The sequence below is a fragment of the Castor canadensis genome, chromosome 3 (assembly GCF_047511655.1).
Source record: "Castor canadensis chromosome 3, mCasCan1.hap1v2, whole genome shotgun sequence".
NCBI classification, from domain to species: domain Eukaryota; kingdom Metazoa; phylum Chordata; class Mammalia; order Rodentia; family Castoridae; genus Castor; species Castor canadensis.
Window position 1 is genome coordinate 139790422 of NC_133388.1, and position 22354 is coordinate 139812775.

The following is a 22354-nucleotide window of genomic DNA, read 5'->3' on the forward strand; positions in this document are numbered from 1 at the left end:
GAAAAATATTTTAGTGGCTGTGATTGAAGATAATTAAAACAACATCAACACCATTACCTTATCCCAGGTATTTGGCAGTAGATTACAGGCACACATACAGTATTAGCCAAATCTCATCAAAAGCTTTAAGACAAATTGGGAAATCACAATTAGTGTTTATGGAAGTTTATCTAGGCTCTTAAATTGCAAACACGTGAATGTTTTGTTATGGTATTGATCAACTTTCTTGTCCTGGAAAATACAAATTTCAGAATGACATCATGCCCAGTAGGAGTAATTAAAGCTATCTGATGAGGGAATTTAGAAGTTGAAAAGGATGATTGTAATTGATCCTGATTCAATCCTATTATAGCTTTTTATAGTTTAAACTCTAGAGAAAGCACATTCCTTGTCAAGACTTTATTTTACAGATTCCTTTGTGTGTGCTATGTTTTCTAGTCTATTTTTTCCTTTTTAATTTTTTTCCTGTAGTAAATAATGAGCTGCCGCCTGAAATCCGGCTTGCCAGTGGTCAGCTAATGGGTGATGACCTATCCCTCCTTACTGCAGGAGAGCTGTCACCTTATATCAGTGACCCAGCGCTGAAGCTATTCCAGTGTGCTGTTTGCAACAAATTCACCTCTGACAGCCTGGAGGCCCTAAGTGTGCATGTGAGCAGTGAGCGCTCTCTCCCTGAAGAGGAATGGAGGGCTGTAATTGGAGATATCTACCAGTGCAAGCTCTGTAACTACAACACTCAGCTCAAAGCCAACTTCCAGCTCCACTGCAAGACTGATAAACATATGCAGAAATATCAACTGGTGGCCCACATTAAAGAAGGGGGCAAAAGCAATGAGTGGAGGTTGAAGTGCATTGCCATTGGCAACCCTGTGCACCTAAAATGTAACGCCTGTGACTACTACACCAACAGTGTGGATAAATTACGCTTACATACCACCAATCATAGGCACGAGGCAGCCCTGAAGCTCTACAAGGTAAGCAGTGACATCCATTTCCGTTGGCACGAAGTAGACAAGGAAATTAACTGTTTCAGATCTTGGAGTACAGATCTGCAAGGTAAAAAAAAAAAAGAGAGAGAGAGAGAGGGAGAGGGAAAAAAAAGAAGGGCAAGGTACACAGTTTCGGATTAACACTGTGAAAAGCATATTGAAATATATGACAATGGAGAATTTATTTAAAAAGATTTGTGTATGTCCCATGTCCACCTTTCTCAGTGGCATTGATTGTTTCATTGGCTTCCTTTTAATGAAAGAACTTTTTTGGCTAGTGTCATAAATCAGATAATACTTTAAAATCTCTGTTATTTGTGTGTTTTTAAAACCTAAAACCTATATAGGTTTTAGCACCATTCTTGGCTAGGTGTTAATGGTTGCAGGGAGCAGAGGACAAAGAGTGACATCCTATCCTGTGAGTGCATCATATGGTGACAAACCTGAATGATCCAAACATGCTGTATTTTTGTGTGCATGCGCTCTCACTCACATAGAATAAACACAATCTCCTTAGCATTAGTTGAAATTCTTCAAAAGAAAGTAAACTCTGTTGTTGTTTTGCATGACTTTTCCCAACTAGTAATGTTTTTTCCCCCTTATAAAATGGCAAATGCACTTTTATATTGAAGATCTAGTGCACATGTGCAAGCGATGGGCATCATTTACTGCACGACTTGTCTTGACATTTCTAAACCCTAATTACTGACTCATTTTTTTCCCTCCAGTTTGTTCACTGGACTGTCCTGATTGGCTTGGTTCATGTACAAATGTAACAATCTATTTCTATGATAAATAACTTGTGAACTTATTAAAAACTTTTTTGTCTAGAGGACATTAAAATTCTAAAAATATTGCAAGCTATTAGTCATTGTAACAAGCTCTAAATATGATTACAAAATCCATTTTGCAAATGTTGTCTATTGATTTATACTAGAAATCAGTGATAACTGTACTATTAGGAGTCAACCAACGATTATAATACCTATGGCTTTTCTAATCCTATTTAAAATTGCAAACACACAACAAAAAGCAAATGTGGTTATCTAGATTAGGTACAGGAATTATTAGAAACTAGAGCTCTATTTTCTCTAGTACTCTGTGTTTGGGTTGTTTCTCGAAGTTCAAATGCTAGATGGATGTACTATGCATAAAAACCTTAAGACTTGGCGTGAGAATTTCTAACATCATTCCTGTGATATTGGGACTCTGTGGATCCGTAATGAAAGCATTAGATTTGGGTTACACACTTTGAATGGTGTGGACACCCTGACGTAAAATGGAATGATTCTAAGTTGACACTATTGAAAATATAATATAAAAGATTAATTGCATTGTAATTCATAGGTTTTGAAGCAACAGTTGACAACTGTTCAATTGTCTACTTGTTTTTCTGTTGATACCTGACCTATTAAAAGTTTTAGAATACCTAGGAGGAAAAAAAAGACATTAAGTTTGTATAAATAATAGATTTAGACCCTGGGAGCTATATAGAATATTCATGAGCTGTGTTTATATTCACGTAGCAACTCTAACACTTTAAATTAATGTGTTGTGAATAGAAGATACAAATGCACAACTTTTTCTATTTTATTACTCTCAAGTGGGAACTTAAAGAAATGAAGAGAATTATTATTTATTTTCTCAGGAAAGGTTATTTAGTAAAATTGCTTGATAATTTTTAAAATGTGTATAGGTGTGTGTGTGTGTGTGTGTGTGTGTGTGTGTATTATGTTAAATTTATCCAATCCTTCAATAAGTATGGAAGGATTGACCATCTCACTCTCTGCAGGACAATTTGCTATCTGCAGAGTTACTCTTGAAGTTCCTTTGTAGGGAGAGTTAGACATTGTCTTTGAATTTATAATAGCCAGCTAAAAACTTGATGAAAAAGAGGGCTTTAAAGCTAAGAGAACTTTAGATCCCACAACCAAAAGATGAGCTCTTACCTTAAATACCTTACAAATAATGTAAAATATACTTTTTAAGTTATCTCTAAATACCCAACTATCCTTGCTTACTGTATTGCTTCAATATGGTCAATAAAGAAACAAAACATTATTTTGAACAAATTTACTTTGAATTAAAAGATTGGAGAGAAATATTTGACCAATTGAAACCTATTATCAGCCATTTCAGGAGGACATTATTCTTGTAATAACTAGAAAAAAATAGTTCAGAGTAGCTATGTTGAGCATGGTATTTTCAAACTGACTTTAGACTTTAGTTAGACATAGAGGATTTTCAAGCACTGAAAATGAGGATATTTAATGAGGATATTAAGTAAGCTCAGTTGGTTTGTGTCGGCAAAATAAAATTGGTTCATAAGTAACATTAATTGCTTTTAAATGTGAACCTAACAAATTAGACTGGGCCTGGAAAAAATTCATGGTTTATCATCTGGCTATAATATTAAAATTAGACTTACAATAGTTTCAGAATTAATGACTAGACAATAATCTCTATAAAATTATTTTCATTAAGAGTTTAATTTACATCATTTTGCATTGTGAACTATTTAGACATTAGAGGAAAGCAACAAGTAGCAGTTGTAAGACAAATTTGGAGCTGCAAGAAAACAGCTTTTCTCATTATTGACAATGTATTGATTCATAACACTCTAAATGTGGTGATGTGTCATTTCCATTTGAATAAGCCACTTTTATCCTTGCTTTGTCAAAATGAAGCATTATTACCTAAAAGAAGTGTGTGCCTTTATTCTAGCTAAAGGAGGTTAAAAGTTAAAGGTTAAGGGTTAGCTTAAAAGCATCATCTGCCTAGCTGCTTAACTTTAAACTGATCAATTTAATGAAAATCTGTTTTACAGATGTTGTTTTAATGTATTTGGCAGGATTTAGGCAGCTTTAACATTAGACGTATGCTAGTAAAAATTATTTCTTTATTTGACCAGAACAACACCTTTCCTTTTATGTTTAAGGTGGATGGCTTGTGGGTTATGGTATTTTGGCAAAGAATCCAGAGGCAGAATGTGTTGATGATCTTTCCATATGGACTCAAAAAAATACCTTTATGCCTATTGCTAACGATGACTGCAAAAACAAACAAAGCTGTATTCATTTTTTGGCATGTTGTTTTCCTTAGATTTTTAAAAAGCAATTTTGTTATTGTTAGCAAAATCTTACTCATTTCTTCAATTCTCTAAAATTCTAAGGAACTTTTTTGATTTGATTTTTCCTCCCGAAATTTTAATGATGAGTCAAAATTGGTTGAGAAAATGAAACAATTGAGGAAACTTCAAATTGCCCTTAACCTTCACTTTTAATGAATTAATGTATATTTAAAGCAATGTTGATAAGTACTAAGTACATAGATAGTTAAAATTGCTCTTGCAAGTTAAATATCCATATCTAACTGTCCATATCTATTTGTCGATATATCTGTGTACCTATGTATCTATCTATCATCTATCTGTATTTATATACATAAAATAGTGGTTTTATTACACTTGATTATATTCTTCTAATCTCGTGCTTTTGCATTCTTTGAAAATTTTAGTCAGTTGATATGCACATAACCGGTCCTCAATAAAAGTTCATAGAATGTGTAGTGGATCAATGATTAAACCCAGGAATGTAATAAGCCCTGTTATTTCCAATCTGTACTTTAAAAATACGTGCTTCAATTTGATCTACCTCTTAAATGATCCCCAGCTTTTTCGGAAGAGTCCAGTGGAAAGGTACAATTTCACAATGAAAACTACTTAACATTACACATTCAAACTGAGGAAGAACAAGTAAGACTTTGGCAGTATTTCAGATTTACACTTGAGTTTATTCTTGGCTCAGCATGGATGGAACTTTTCTGAGCACTTGATTGGACTGACCACAACCCTGTGCAGAACACACACATTTTGCTGTACCTGCTCCTAAGCTGCTTTTCTACAAGTATGTATTTTTTAAGTGAAATGTTCACAGCTTTGCTGGTTCAAAGTCAAAAACTTAATTATACAAGCCTTGTTTTCTTCCTGCATCTTCTAGAAGTAGTCTGAATTCCATAATGCTGTTTTCATATTTGGATTTCAAATTGGCTGGGAGCAGTGAGCAAATCACTTGTCTCCATAGTGAGCAAAGGAACACATGTGGGATTTAGTCCTAGGTAACTTTCAGTGTAACAGTCCCCCAAGGAACATTTTTGGGGTTTTCTCATTATCCATGCTGTAGATGAAAGAATTCGGGTTAAGAATTAAAATCAAGGTGTGGGAAAACATAATAGAGGAGAATGCAAGGAGGTATGCTGGGAGAAGGATGTGAAAAGACAACAACAAAAAGGAATAATTACCTTCACCTTACTTTTTTGTTGTTTTTACTAGAAAAAATAACTATCAGTTCAAAGTTAGCAATGAGCCACAGGTATTTTTATTCAATGTGTTTGAGCCCAGCTGTGCAATTTAAAATCAAATGTACCAGATATGTACCATTTCAGTTATTGAACTGTGATTGTGCCTGTGTGATGGCAAAAGAGGTCAGGGGATTGTGGGGGACACATCTGCTGAAAGTCATTGCACAAAAGGAGATTGGACTATTTGCGTGTATCTAAAAAACCAAGCAAGTTTTCCTTAATCTTATTCTAGTCATTTGTTTAGGTGAAGAAAGCTGTTTTTCAGAGATAAACAAAAGTTATTCTTTTCTGTTGCTCAGCGTTAACCTGAATATGGAAAATTTTTGTACTTTTTGTATTAGTTTCAGATTCGTGTTCATTTCAAGGTTGAAAAGCAGTGTGAAATTTAATTCCAGTTACAGGATTTTTTTCAAAAATAGCAATCACAATTCAAATTATTTCATTGTATTCTCATAGAAAAAGACAAGCAGAGATTGAAAAAACAGTTTCTGTAGTGGAACACTGCATGCTTGCATAACACATATAACTAATAAATACACAGATCAAATAAAGAGGAGTTGGTTAGCTAATAGCAACTAATAAATCACTGGTATTTTCAGATCACAATGTAATTGGCCAGCCTTACTGACTACATCTCCTTCTGTTTTTAAGCTTGACATTTGCTGAAGCACAACCATGTGTTAGAACAGGGCTACTTGAGCACAAATGTGGGCTTTTTTCACTGCATTCACATGACAAGGAATATGCCACATTTTGAGCTGAGAACCTCTTGGTCTTCCTGCAGAAAAGGACAAAAACTGTCTAGTAACAGATAGATATCCATAGAAAAGAGTGATTTAGATCAGGGTTAATATATTCACGTCAGGTTAGATAAAACATTTTTTAGTGTGTGAAATTGTTTTCAAACCCAGAAAACGTTTGGAAAAAATGCAAAGTATAACATTGGAAGCCTCCTCTCTTATTTTCTACGTGCCATTTCCTCACCAAGGCTACCGTCTATACAGCAAGCCCACGCTCTTATACTGCTTTCCATTTTCCTCCCATTCTTACTATTTTATCCCACCTAGATCTTCTTGTCAGGAAAATACTCCATATGGCAAGATTATCTTTCTAATTCCCCAAAGAAAATGAACATTCCTTTAATTAAGTACGCAAAGAAGCCTTTTTTTAAAAGTAGGTTAGCCTCCAAAGGTGTAAAAGGCTTTCAAGTCTTTTTTAGAGCATGTTTTTATTTAAGGGACTGCTTAATTTAGATGAATTTATAATAATTGCGAGGAGGTAGGAGGGACTATGTCAGGAATCAGGGTTAGGTAGAGCAGTACCCTTCCCTAAGAGCATCTTTTATTAACCACTTCTGTATACACACACATCACCACCACCACCATTATCACCAACACAACCACACAAGAAACAGAACAACACAGAAACAGGCAACAATTTGGCACTACCAGACACCTCAGGAACATGTCAACTCATACTTTATGATTTATGCTACTTTTTTTTGACTGTACCTTGTATTCATTCTGTCTCATGTGAAGTGCAGGTATGATTTAACCAGAAGTAGTAAATGACTCATTTGTTGCCCACACTGAGGTCATTCGGGTAAAGCAGACAAAGAAAGGTGTTATCTAATAGTTAATGTACTGACCTTGTGTGTTTCCTTGGCTTAAATCTAATCATCCCTATCAGTAGAGCCTGTGTAAAGTTGCTGAAATGCTCGCATGGGTGCTGGGCTGGCACGCAGTACTGCAGCCAGAGTCATATGTTAGGCAGGCCTCGCACTGCTGAAAGGGTCTTGGCCCGGGATGGAGTGAGGAGGAGCTGGCATGTGCGTAATGACCACAGTTCTGCTTCCAGAACATCTGGCCTTCCTGAGTTCTACTGGAAATGCTTTACCAAGTTTGCTTTGCGTCTGAGCCTATGCTCAGGCTGAGTTCAATTAGATGTGGAGATTTGTTCATTTTTCAGATAATTCAAGCTTTAAAGGTAATTTTTCCTCATATTACCAGTGTCTTTCAGGAGAGCAGAGGAGGAGAGTGATAATAGAGGCACAGGCACCAATACCCTAAAGGAAATGTCTTCATAAATTCTAGAAGCCAGGAGTGTAATTATACATTCCTGGTACAAGGGCTAAAGTCTATTGAAGAATACCTAAATAATACCCTACTGTTTACCTTCAATAAGTACAGAAACATTTATTTTGCACCTACTATGTACCAGGTTTTAAAATGTAACTACCTATGGCAGTTGTGTCCCATTAGCATGTCAGTATATGAGCTATCTTCCTGTGTGCTGCTCAGAGACGGGATTTTCTGAGACAATGCTTCTAACTTGGCTCTCAAAAATTACAGATTAGATTTGGTAGTTAGACATCAGGTATACTAAGAAAATTTCAGGGTTAAATCTATAGACCTGGCCATCAAAACTTTCCATGCTGTTTTTCAACAACACTTAGTCAAAGGGCCAAATGAGACTGGCCTTGATTTATCAGTAGACCTAGTACAATATTACTCTATGCCCTGTTGCATGGCTACACTTTATTGATAAGAAAATTATGCTGGAAATATCAATGCAGGATAGAACTTTTCTGAGTTGAAACATTTATTTTGTTCTTCATGTAGGAAGATAATGCTAAAATCAAGAAGAAAATCACATAATAAAGAATGTAAGATGTGTTAAATTACAACTTAAACCAACCCCCTTATATAACCAGGATGCTAAGTTATAAGACTGTTGGATAAGTTCTGTAAATTCGGTTGATAATACATTCAAGGAGAGTTTTGCTTAAAGATACATTATTGTAATTACCAGTTTCACTGCTGTGATCACACATAAGAACAATTATGTGTAGCAGCATTTTATTTTACTAGGTTTTATAATCTTTTATTACTATTTCTTTTTCCTATCTTTAAAGAAAGGCATTTTGTAATCTTGACTATAACATATAGTAAAGGTACATATTTAAATATTAAAGTGTATGGAGACCAGACCCTTTGGATTTCTTTCAATGGAACTATTAAATAGCATAGAATACACATTTGCCTCTCCTGTTGCTAAAGGAGTAAGTGTTAGGATTAGATTTACCCATCAAGCAATTTTTAAGGAACAGCACAGAGGAAGGTTAGGCTTTGAAGAATTATGTCCCTGAATATTTGCTGATAAAAGAAGTGGAATGCAAGACTGAGGGTTGAAAGATCTGGCAATAGTATTGGTTAACTCTAGTTTGGGAGAAAAGTTTATAAAGTTTCCTGATATTGATTTTTAGTCTGTACTATGTGTCCTGCAACCAAAAGAGCCTCATTTATTGGGAGAGTTGGCAATTGACTGACCATATATGATTAATGGCATTTTAGGAAGCTTATTACCAAAAATATCCCTTCTGATGCCAGATACTTTGTCAGTAGAATTAATAGTTGCCTTCCCTGCTTATTGCTTTTTACAATGACAGTATATTTTTGTGGTGGTTTTGAGATTTAAAAACTTTATGTACATTTACTCTTTGTAGCAGTTATATGTTATTATTCCAATCAAAACATATAAGGAAACTGAAATTCAGAGAAAAGCCCCTTGCCCAACTCCTTCTAGACTGTAAGAGCCTGTGCTGGTGCTGTAAGCCTGGCCTCTTCCCAGCTCATGCCCTGGTCTTCTTGTGGAGGCTTTGTTAATGAGAAAACTTGTAGTTGAGGATAGAAAGAGCAGAGTATGGGAAAGGAGGAGAAAGGCTTGGAACCTTGTGCAAAGCTTGTAGTCTTGTCTAGTTTGGATCCCTCTCACATGCTTCCAAGCTGGCAGCCTTCCTTAAAGATATTGCGGATAAAGTAGGAGCTGACTGATAAGTTTGAACACATGAAAACAGTCTACTGGGATGATACATTTATAAGCATGGAAGGAGAAACTTGCTAGTTAAACTGGTCACCTTCATATTTCCTATCAGAACAGAATTTTCACTTTCCACAAGTTTCCTTTTAGCAGCATGTTTGAGTGTTTGGTGTATTAAGCAGAAAGAACTAATAGAATAGTTATCACTTGTAGAGCCTCAGCTTATAAGTTAAGCACCACTGGAAGCTGCATTAATTCATCCGGTCACCAGGGTACCTGAGCAGTAATGTACTACCCCACTGACCTGAGAGAGAGAATGTGCCTCCATAGGCTCCACCTTGCTACACAGGAACAGCTAAAGCACTATCTACTCACACCCATACCCTAAGTCTCCTTCTCTCTCCTTGTCCTGGTATTCTTAATACTGGAGGGAGTCCTATTCATTTTTTAAAAAGTCATCTTTTTTGAATTAATGTTATATTTCACTATTATCTTTCACTTTTTTTTTTTTTTCAGAACTGGGGTTTGAACTCAGGGACTTCCTAGTGAGGCACTTTACCACCTGAGCCACTCCTTCAGCCCATTTTTGTTTCTTGTTGGGTATTTTGAGATAGGCTCTCATTTTGGCCAGGGCTGGCTTCAAACTGTGATCCTCCTGATCCTGCTTCCAGAGTAGCTAGGATTACAGGCATGACTAACTCCCTGACACCTGCTTAACTTTCACTTCTTACTGTGATTCCTTTTGGTTACAAGACTCCAGGGTTTTTCTTTCTAACATATGTTGTTAATGAACTCCCTTTCTTTCACTTTCTCCCATCCTTGAAATTTTGCTAATGATTTTTATGTAAAGCTTGAAGTCTCCTTAGAACTATTTACACTGACTTTGAGATGTTCGTGACTTTGAGATGTTGCCTCCCTGAATCTCACTACTTGATCCTACAAAAAATGGTCAATTATTGACATTGATGCAGTTGATCACATTTATTAATGAATGATCTTTCATTGGAAAGTTGGAATAGTCTTAGATTTGAAAGGAGAGAATTATTAATGATATAGAAGCTCCCAGTCATGATAGCTAGTGTGTATAAAGCATATAAGGACATTTTGCTAACTGTAATGGGCAGTGTCTTTCAAAGACTTTAAATACTTTTAACTATTATTTGGCAGGCCAGAGAATCACAGGAGTGTGTATACTTTAGGTCTAAAATCACTTATTGTTCATTTGGGGCAATTTGGGTAGCAGGCCTAATTGCCATTGTTCTGACAGAGACAATTTATAAGGTATCGCCTTTAGACACGGCGTATTTACAGCACTTATCACTGAGTAACAGAGTGGGTGGCAGCACCAAATAAATAGTATTTTTTTAAAGATTCAGATGCTGAAAATGGGAGTTATGCAAATACCAGAATTTGCCTTTCAGAGTTTATTTTATTTGTTGAGCTTAAACCAGGCAATACTTTTAAAGGCACAAAAGTTATTTCTCATGTAATGTAATATAACAAACATATCAGTATATAGTTATCAAAAGCCTTTCAATATCTTTTGAGAAATAATTCTTTAAAAGCAAGTTGTGGCTTATAATTTTTTTTATTATTTGTTATTTGATTATAACCTTTATTAGAAAATTAAGTGATTGAAAATGAAAGAATGGCTTAGCAGTACCAGATTTTTCCAGGCTGTTACCTGAGAAGACACTTCCCAGACTCATAATGAAATTCTTTAAAACTAGATGCAAGGAAAACATGTAAATAACATTTTTCAGAGAAATCTATCATTCTCTAAGTGTTAGAAACAGCAAGATGAGCTTTGTAAAGAACCATTTAATTTTTAAAGCAGTCTGTCTTACTTTACAAGTAGAAGTCCTGTCTTTAAGTAACAAATGAGAAACTGTCTTAATACCCAATTGCTCAATTTTCAACATTTACTTAGGTATATGTTTCAAAGTAGATTGTCAGGTATAATATTTACTTACAAGTCCCTGTAGCATGTACTCGATCACTTTACTCCTTCCGTGAGCTATGGCTACTGCTTGTATTCCAGAAGCTTAATAATTTATTGGGAAACCATTGATACAGAAGCAGCTATTGAAATCATACACACACATAAAAATATACTTTTCCAAAAAGTGAGCAATTTAATTCTTTCAATGAGTAAATAAAAGATGGATATGTTTACAATCACATGTTAAGTGATTAGAAAGGCAAAATTGCCAGTAACTCAGTGATATATTTTTGTGTATTTAGGAGATTTGCTCAAATGTTGGAGCAAATTATGTGTGTGTGTGTGTGTGTGTGTGTGTGTGTGTGTGTGTGTGACAGGAGGAGGGAGAGAGAAAGAGAGAGAGAGAGAGAGAGAGATAGAACAGCAAGGTAGAGAAAGAGAGAAAAAGAGAAGTGATAATATAATATATGAAAATGTATTAAACATTGATGAAGATCATGAGTTAATCATTAATATACCTTATTTTGTTTAATAGTAGATGGCAGAAATTTCTTCCTGTGCATTCTAAGTGTTCTGTCTCTAGAGATAATAAACCTTTGATGATGTTGTACATGACTCTTGGACAAGCACTGAAAACAGTTCTGTATGTACACATGACTAATCAAAGCTTCAGGGAACAGGAAATGATTTGGTAAAAGTGATAGGTTCTCCAAAAAGCGAATGACCTCACTAATTATAGGAGTGCATTAAGCCTTTTGCCCTAAACCAGGCAGATCCTGATCTCAACTCTGGAGTAGGTTTCCTTTTGCAAAGACTTTTGCTTTAAGTCTCTTAAGAAGATTTTTTAAAGCAAGGGTTTTCTCAAGCTGTTGTCTACCTAGTTAGTACTCTGGTATTTTTTTGGGGGGGAGGGTCTTAAAATCACAAGTTTTGGACTTAGAGGTATCCTTGAAATTCAGGGAATTATGTAATCTGAACAAATATCTTCTTAAATTAATCAGAGTAGGAAAATGAGTAAGACAACAATCTCAATGTGTAAACATGTAATTATTTAGGGAAAGGTGACTAAAAATTAAATGAGAACACTTCTAAATTAGATAGAGAAGGAACAAAATCATATGCCACAGAATCTACCATATTGACAGTGTGATGAACACTGAGCCCTTGTCTTTGGCTGTGCTGCTGCTACTTTTTTTTTTTTATTTGTGAAAACTTGATTGAGATATAATTCAGATACCATGCAATTCAAGTACATGTATTAAAGTGTAATTATAGGAATTTTTAGAATATTCACAGAATTATGCTACCATATCACAATTGATTTTGGAATATTTTCATCATCCCCCAAAGAAATTTTATACTCTTTTAGCTGTTCACAAACATCTCCAATCCTCTCTCCAATGGCCCTAGGTGACTGCTAATTGCTTTCTGTCTCTATAGATTTGAGTATTCTGGATATTTAATATAGATGCAGTCATAGTAAATGGAGTCCTTCTTTAATGGCATCTTTCATTTGGCATGTTTTTAAAGTTCATCCATGCTGTAGCATGAATTAGCTCTTCATTCCTTTATCTTACTGAATTTTCCATGTATGGGTCTACTACATTTTTCATTCTCATCATTAGACATTTGTTTTGTTTTGTTTTCCAATTTTTGGCTACTGTGGAGAATGATACTATAAATATTTGCATACAACTTTTCTATGTATATGTTTTCATTTTTGGGGGTATGTACCTGCCAGGTAAGTTGCTAGATGAACAATTAGCTAGTATCAATGTATCAACTTGGTTTTCATTACTATCAGTTAATTCTTTTTTTATATCTGACCAACTTCTTTTCTCTTTTCCTGTAAAGAATGTGTCAGGGCTGGGAATACAGCTCAGTGGTAGAGTGCTTGCCTAGTATGCATGGGGCTCTGGATTCATTCAGTAGAACCACCAAATAATAATAATAATGCTTCAAGTTTTTATTATTATCTCAATGCCCCTTATTCATCTTCTGATCCCCTTTAACCAACCAGCTTAGCGAGTGAATTGATACCAACATTTATTGAGCACATTGATAGTGGTAAGATAATGTCTAAATTTCTTCAGATATTAACTCATTTACTTCTCACAGCAAATCTTTTAGGTGGGTATTATTATTATGTCCATTTTGAAGTTAAGAAAGCTAAGGCAATGAAATATTAATTACCCAAGGTCACATAGCTGGTAATCCTGCTGCCTGAGTCAGGACTTGGACTCAGATTCTTTCTTTCCACAACTCACAGTGTTACTCAGGACAATTTATCGCAGTGGAGACACTCCATTGAGATTGGATACCTGGGTAGAAAGGCTCTATTTGAGGCAGAAAGGAATGGAAATAAGGGAGCAATTGTAATAAATGGGAAGACATCCTCTAAGAGGAAAAAAAAGAATAATGAAATAGATAGAGATTTAGAGATAGCAAATTACAAAAATTCCACAACAGTTTAGCTCTTCTGATGTCTGAGTGTTATCCATTCAGTTGATTCATATTATTTTCTTTAAAAACTGTCTACAAATTGAATTCCCTGTATATTGTAGGAATGAAAAATTGGTATATTTTATGATAGATTAAATCTACTGAAATATATTTTCTGAGATTAATGTTCTACTAATACATAAATGTTTATTTGTCATCGTTGGTTAAAAATGTTCTGTTCTGGAGCCTAAAGGTGAATGAAGCAGCACAAAAGGAATACGATACAGTTCCTGTCCTTAATAAACTTACCAGTTTTTAGAAGAAAACACAACCTTTTTCTCTATGCTTTCTTTTCCCCTGAGGGTTGTTCCTGTTCACAGTCTTCCTGAATTCCAGAGTGTGTAGGGACATTTTTAGTACTTTACATAACATAGTTTAGGAGTGTTTACTCCCTTGTGTCATCTAGAGAATTAGTATTTATAGTTCTTTTAGTATTTGGAGAAAAATTAGATTCCATCCTTTCAAGATTTAAAGACTGGCTATATGATTCCAGACTGGTAAAGTCATTGTCTCATTTTTGAGAAAAAAAATGCAATGCACAATAATAATAAAATTAAAGTCTTTTGTTTCTTTTACCTCTACCTCTCCACCCATGAGAGTATATGATTATTATATATTCACAATGGTAAAGATTTGGATAAAATGAAGTATTTTCTTGGTGTTTTTCTTGCTTACTGGAAGCGACTTTTTTCCCTTTATATAAGTATGAAACATAAGCATATCTATATTTCATTATAACTGATATAATCAGGGTAAAATGGTCTTAATATTTTATCTTTATCTATTTCAGACACAATAATTTTTGAGCCAAATAACTACAAATTTTCCTTGACATTTTCAATTTCTAGAGACCTTTTGATCTTTGTAGGCCTGTTGAAATGGGTAGGGTGAGGTCAGGGGTTGGACTGACTGTGTTCCTACTGTTAGAATACTGACATTGCATAATTTCTTTTTTCTGTTTACTGTGAAAATAAATTAAGGGGCAATTATGCAAGAAAACACAATAATCACCCATATTATGTCATGCTAAAAGTTCTCTGGAGCTGCTTTCTTGAGACTGAGACACAGTGGAACTGAACGATTTGTTGCCTAGTTCAACATTTATGTCATAAACACTTGATGAGCTTAATCAGCATGGATGAGGTTTGTATCAATTTTTGATACTTATCCATTAATAATATATTAGGGATGGAGTGTGGAGAAAGCATGTGGAGTGATGTCTTAGAGAGAGACAACGAAAGCTTTGCACAGTCATCTCCCTAAGATCTCTGCAAGTCAAGGAAAGCTTAAGATAAGAAAGACAATTTCTGTCTTCAGGTGTCTAACTGATTTTCTCCCTCTTTATGTAGTTTTTTGCAAGTATTTCTGTGCCTTAGTTAATATATTAGTAAATGAAGGAAGAAAACACTTCACTGAGTTCTGTAAATCTTGATTAAAGTACAAAAACAGTTTGAAAGAAATATTCTGAGATAAAAGCTTTTCTTATATGTGGAAATAATTACTCATATGTTGTCAGCACATCTACTCTATTGGCATTGCTTTTTGTACTTGGAGATATCGTCTACTTTTTTTTATTATTGGAAAGGCACTTTCTTTTTTAATTTTTCTAAGTATACTTGGTTGCACTATTGTATCTGGGACTTGTCATTCCTGAAAAGCCATTCTTAACTTTATCTCTCCCATTGGCCTTCAATTGAAATTTTCTTTGAAGAGGAATGAAGCCATATTTATCAACTTGAAAAAGGGTGTATAGCTCAAAGAAAATAACTGTTTCCTTTTATGTGCTTTAACTACAATATTCATTCTTAGAAGTTTGCTATGGAAAAGGATCTGTGTATTACACTTTTAAATTCCAGTTTTCAAGTCTGTCAAGTGTGAACTTGCAAATGAGTATTAAGAAGTGGAGCTCACAGTTGAAAAATGAATATTTAAAGCTTTTTTATCTGGCATCACTTTTACTTTTGCCTTTGGGATGATACACTTTTTTCATCAATAAAATGGGTTCAGTTACCACCAAAGCAAGAAAATGAGTATTAACTTTAAGTTAAAACTTTAAGTCTTTAAGATCTTATCTAAACTTAATCACTTCTGGATTCTCAGACCTGAATTTTTCTGCTGAGCTTTAACAAATACCTTAAATTACATCATGCTGCTAATTTTCTGTTGCTTTATTTAATCCATGCACACATGTTTATGTGTTGGGTTTTTCTTATAAACAGGAAGAGGGATAAAAAATCCATTATAGAGAAATGACTGAACTATATTTCTTAAACCCCTAACCTTACTTATCTATTTAGTGACTTACTTCATTTATTTTTTCATTGAGTGCACACTCTGTTAAGCACTATGATAGAGAAAAAAGATTTGGCATCAAGCAACATAGATCTTATCCTGTGATTTATGATTTATTAGAAGAGACAGACAAGCATTAAACATATAATCATATGTTAAACAAAGAAATGGTGTTTACTATTGTGCAGTATTATAATTAGTACTTTTGATTTGGAATATTTATTTATGTCTGTAGTGTGTTGGGTTTTGTATAAAGTGAATTCTTCCTCTAATCTTGGAGGAAAGGGAAGAATTTGAATGAGAACTTGAGGTATTTAGAAAGGTAGCTAGGATACTGGTCATGTAGAATTATATAAAACATATTTACTGAGGTTTTGTCAGAGAAGAAATACTTTCAATCTTTTTGGTCATGAAATGTTTATGTGAGAAGGCATTTTAGAAATGGCTGTATATCCAGTGGGCAGATTTGTACAGAATTGTAATATGGAAGGTTGGGTTCAATGAAACTGATAATCAGACTGCTTGTTGGAATTTTTGAAACATACTTATTTCAAGGTCACAATCACTGTTAGTGCATTCCAAGTATCTCTATTTGATTTGAATGTGATACTCAGCCAAATTTAGGGACTACTGAGTGAGAGAATTTTTAAGGTTGCTTACATATCTAAAGATCCCGTAAGAAAATGGAGAACATGGAAGTTGTACTAATCTCAGTTCCATTAGCATTTTTTCCTTCCAGAAACTATACCTCTTGTCTTTCAATGGAGTCTCTCCTATCACAAGCTAGGGTTTTTCTAGGGTCTGCCCATGTTGCATACTTGGTCCAAAGTAGCCATTTAAGGCATTACCTTCCTTATTGTGCATCATTTTGCCTCTATAGACAAGTTTTGATATACAAAAATCCCAGTGCAGTAGGAAAAATGGCAAGCCTTCACACAGAAAATGTTTCCATATAAAACAGCTCTTCTTTTGTTGAAGGTCTGGCATTTAAGTCAGTTGCTGGGCCAAGAGACCATTTTCTGAGTCCAGAAATGGGGAAAAAAAAAAATCCAAGGTTGCTGAATTGAATTTTGTAGGAATATCTTTTTGGTAAACTTTTGGAATCATACTTTGCCTCATCATGGTTGCAGAAATCCACTTTTCTTATACATGACAATTTCCCCAGGCTGCAGATATATAGTCTATTTTCTGAACAGGATTCTTATAGGTCTCAAGAGAGCCAACTTCCACAGGCATGCTGGATTGTATGCTCATTTATAGCCAACTGTAATGTTTCTGCAATTTTTTATTTTCTTACTATTCTAGGAAGGCAGATTTTAAGGTTTGTTTTTGGGCTTTTACTCCTTAACAGCACATATTTTTTTTTTCTCTCTCTCTGTGTAACTATGAATGAAAACACGTGTTATGTTGCTCCATAGTGTGTATGTGTGTGTGTGTGTGTGTGCGTGTGTGTGTAGGTATACATATGTGTATAAATAGAAGCATATATACTACTTTATTTTGTTTTTAAAAGAGAACTATTAGATGCTAATAATATATTACAATTCTTTTTCATTTATTTTTGATTTTTTTATTGTTGTGTTGGGTGGGAGTACATTTTGGCATTTACGAACGTTCTTACAATGTATCAAATGTATTATACTTGAATTCACCCCCTCCACTGCTGTTTTGCTGCCTCAAAAATAATGTCTGATATAGATGCACTGGCAGCAACACTGAAAACCAATGCTTAAAAAAGCAAATAAATATGGCGCTCAATGCCATGAGCAACAGAACATACATTGTCACAACACATTGCTCTGGAAAAATTGTATTAACAAAAGTTAAATTTTCCGTTTTTGATTGTCTCAAAGAAGTATCCCTTCTATAGATTCATTTAAAATAATCCATCAGCTCTCTACTGATTGTAAGAACCATGCTTTAAATTTGAATCTGTTGTAAACTATCAATGCCAAACTCTTCTGAATCTCACTGACAATGTAGTTTGTATTCCACAAGACCCAACCAAAATAACGCCCCTCCCACAGACTGAAAAATTTAAGACTAATGAAACAATGGAGTGATTTGGTTTCAAGAAATGAAACCAATTATTTCTAGATATTGCAAGTAAATGATGGGCTTGATCATTTACTTATTATTACCCACAGATACATATAGATTCAATGAAGAATAGAAATTTCTTACCCTGCTAGGGCTGTGCCCTGAGTATTTTGGTTATTATAGGATAATGTTTAATGCACATATGTAAGTGAACTATAAACCTTTTGGAGTTTGTGTGTAAGCAAAAGACATAGTACATTATTGTATGTTTATGTAACTTCAAGCATTTTGCTCTGCTATGACAGACATATCAGTCTACTGTGCCAGTACAAATGGAAGGACATTTCATAGTCATAATCAGTTAATACCAGTTAGCAGTGTCACAAATTAAAGCATTAGTGAATTTGTGTTGCTTGAGGAAGCAAGTGATATAAATATCAGAAGATTGAAGGAGTGGGGCAGTTTATTGTAATATAATTTTACAGACCATGTAAATTCTCCCTGCCGATAGCATGAAGACTTTGCATGTCCCTGCATAGAGAACTAAAATGAATTGTTCATTATGCACAAAAACCATCTAATTAATATACATTGATTCAGATACCATTTTACAGAAAAAAATTGGTAATTAGCAGATAAAACTCAAGAGAGGACACCCTTTATGTAAAAAAGATTACTGCTTTGTTAAAAATCTACATTTGTACTGAAGACAAAAAATTCTTCCCAGGATTCACAGACATGTGTTCTCTTCTGTTGCACTAAGTCTATATTTAAGTAAAAATTAGTGATAATTTCCAAAATATCTTTTTGTTAGAAATATTGATACCCATATATCAGAGATTTGGGCCAAGTCATCAATGTTGAGATTATAATGGACATATAACTATCTTATGAAGAGGCCTGTAACTTGGAAATATGGAAATGATAGTGTAAAATCAGGAAGAAATATAAGATTATATTCCCTTTTTAATCATAGTAGTTATTTGAGATAATAATGAATTTATTACTGTTGCACATTTTGTATTTCCTAGGCATTTCCATGATTTTTCTTATTTCCTTTTTAGCCTATATTAGAGATATAGTCTGAGTGGAAGTCATAAGGAATAGCAATTATAGAGAATGAGAATCCATGGTTAAAATTATATGCACATTGAACTACAATGAAAGTATTAAAAGTATTTCATTCCATTTGTAAAATATCTTCCTTGACTATGAAAGGGCAATATTTTTCCAATTATATCTGCCCTAGCCTGCAAATGGATTACCTTATAAGAACTCTTATAAAGCAAAGAGTCCAAAAATAATTGAAAGTGTGAGGACAGATAAATTGGGCATATAAAGACTTTGAGCAAATTTCTTTGAACGGTATTCATGGCACACAAGAAAGAAAGTTTATCTTGACTCCTGTTCAGGTGCAGATGAACATTTTAATGCTTAGCATCATGATGCTTCTGATTGACAGGGAGAGCCTACTGCATAATTTCTAGCTCACTTCTCCAGTGTCTGGAAGATTACATTTTGACTGCCCAATATTAATAACCAGATTCGATCTTAGGCCTGTCCAAGGTCAAGCGGATGGGCCAGGTTAGCCTGTTTGTCTGTGTGCAGGCACTGTGACATCTGCTCAGAGTGACAGGTAGAGAATGGGACTAGTGAGACAAGGGTGTTAACCTTCAGCCCACCAAAAGGAGCCTCTTCCTGCCAGCAACAAAGAGCCCCTGGGACTGTATCTACCCACCTTTTATTTTTTATTTTTTCAATGCTCATAATATTTTCACAGAAGATGATATACTGTTGAAGGAATGCATTTCAGAAGAGGTAAATTATTTAAATCATCTTGATAAAGACATAATATACACTTGTGTTCTTTTTCTAAACATCTATGAAGTTTTAACAGTGTTTTGTTTGGGTTGATGTTATGTGTCCGTTCCTTCCTTCGGTGACTCCCCAGCTATCCGAGATTATGGTGTCATTATTTGCAAGTGCATAGCGCAGAAGCTCTCGAGCATGAGCAAGACCTATTTTAGAAACCAGCTAAAACAACTTTTGACAATACATGATTCCTAGTTTGCTACCATAAAACATATCAAATGAACTCATTAAAAAAAATCTTACCTCTTTCTGCATAAAAATTCCTAAGAAGCTATTTGGTTCCTAATTGATTTTCTACGTCAGTTGTTCATTGAATAGATAAGTAGTGCCTGTGATATTTGATTACAGAGCAAGGCACCCATTTAACCTTCTGTTCTTTCCTGGCCAGGATTTCAAATACAATAGAATGTTCCTCCCTGAGGCTCAGCAGGATTAGACAGCTAGCAGTAATCCCTGATACGCTGAAATAGACCTGATAGAACTTCACCTCACTTGTTTAGGATTATGCTCATGAATTTCAGCTCACCCAGCAGCATTAACCCTTTGGGGACTTGGGCTGAATACCTATTGGTTAAAAACAATAAATCAGCAGACACCTGTTAATACATCCTAAGCAGTTACACCTTACTTTCTGACCAAAATGTAAAAGTAATTTTGAATTGACAACCAAGGTGCGATTTTTTTTCATCTTAAATATATCAGTATCCAGATTTATGCTTATCACCTTGAACATAATTTTGTTTAGAAACTTCATGAAAAAATCTGGTTGGTGTAAGAGCATTCCCATCCTGGTCATGGTTAAATCATATTGTAGAGTTGGAGGATAAATGACTTCATCTAACTAGGCCCTCAATATTCTAGGTTAACTGGAACCAAGGCAAGTATGAAAATCTCCAAACCTCATTCTAGCCAGGGGTTTCCAATCTCTTCCCTTTCCTTTCATTAGAGTAAATTCCATAGGTTTGAGTTTAATTTTCTCTCTTTCCCCCTGGGGAATATGAAAATGAGCTAAGAAATGGCCATGAGGCAGGAAATCAGGGGGTGAAAAAGAACTAGTAAAAGGTATAGTTAATCCACAAATTGGAAAGTCAGCCCCATGCTAATCAAGAGATGAAAGGAGGAGCATACACCCTTTCGGTGCAGGTGGCAGTACTGGACTTTATCATGTTTTTAATAATTTAAACATTGAAATCTGCGCCTGACACTATTAGCCATCAAAATGAGGTCCTTGCAAAGTCACAGGTTTGAAATGGGTTATTAGTGACAACTAACAGTCTGGGGGAGCACTCCCAATCATTATGGAAGTGATTACCCTGAATCATCCTGGGCTTTTTCTGTTGACTCTTTAAATATTCATAATCACAACTAGTTCTGTTAATTATTGAAATAAGTGATTCTGGTTTTGAAGATCAGAAGATTTCTCACTATGTTCCTAGGTTCTAGAAAAATGTGTTTTATTTGAGAGACATGACCTCCAAATAATCTGATGATGATGAAGATAACCTCATTGCCTATAGTAATATTTCAAGGTCAGAGATAATTTAATTCTAAAGCTTGGTACATGAACCCCTCTTCTGAAATTTCTTTTGTTAGTTGTTCTTAAAGAGTTTAATTCAGCAAGAACATTTATTTTTATTTTAAAAAGTTTAGCAGAGTAAGTGCAATCACAAAAAAATGCTAACTATACAGAATTTTTGGAGGCAGTTTCTGTTCTATACACCTTTGCCTGCCCTACAGATTTACTGTAATTGTAATGACAGTCAGCATCAAGGTGACAAAATAGGAAATACTGGGTGTGCCTTCTGCTTTGAAGCTTGGCTGTTTGCAAGAACTTAAATAAATCCAAGAGTAAATTGAAGGGATTGAGCTGAAACAATGATCCTGCTCTAATAATATTTTGTTTTTGTTTGGTAGGGTGTTGGAGAGGAGCTTGTGAAGTTGGGAGTTGTGACTTGAAATGATTCTGCTAAATATTTAATTAACAAACCTTCCTTTTACTTACCTTTTTGTACAAAATACCTAATTTTCATGGTTTTAGAGACCAAAGATGATTTCTGTTGTTCAATTTAGGTGACATATTATTCCAATTAATTGGAAAAGTACTCCCACGGGATAGCTGGCTAGAGGATGGGGCCTCTTAGACTCTGTCTCTTACAGTGGTCTTGGGATTTGCCCTTTTCTCCTGTCATGATTTTACATATGCTGTTGCTGAGATCCCTGCTCTTTGTTGTATGTTATAAAATTCTATTGCATCAGCATGAACAAAACAGAAATATTATAGACGTGAACCTTTCACCCCAAAAGACATATAACAGATTGAAAAGCTCCAGACCAGGGTAACAGGAATGCTTGCAGCCAGTATGGATGGGTTTACAGATGACTAAAAGCTGGTATTAATAAATCTCCAAGGAGCAGAATAGGAACAGCATTGACTGAAGTCTATGAAATAATAAAGGGACGTGGAGCCGCGAGGCCATGTGCATCTTTCTACTGTGTTTAGGAAGAATTTGAGATCCTCTGTGTACCTGAAAGAAGCACT

At 34.8% G+C, this 22354-nt stretch overlaps 1 protein-coding gene across 3 annotated transcripts in view; it reads left to right on the forward strand.

Annotated features, from left to right (window-relative positions):
- The window catches only part of Zfhx4 (zinc finger homeobox 4), a 177396-nt gene that overhangs the window by 25936 nt on the left and 129106 nt on the right, over window positions 1-22354 (forward strand). For 2 of the 3 annotated variants that reach the window (XM_020183403.2, XM_020183404.2), the window contains exon 3: window positions 472-974. In XM_020183403.2, coding sequence (XP_020038992.2) covers window positions 472-974 — 503 coding nt within the window. The remainder of the gene's footprint in view (window positions 1-471; window positions 975-22354) is intronic. The other variant, XM_020183405.2, reaches the window with a different exon arrangement.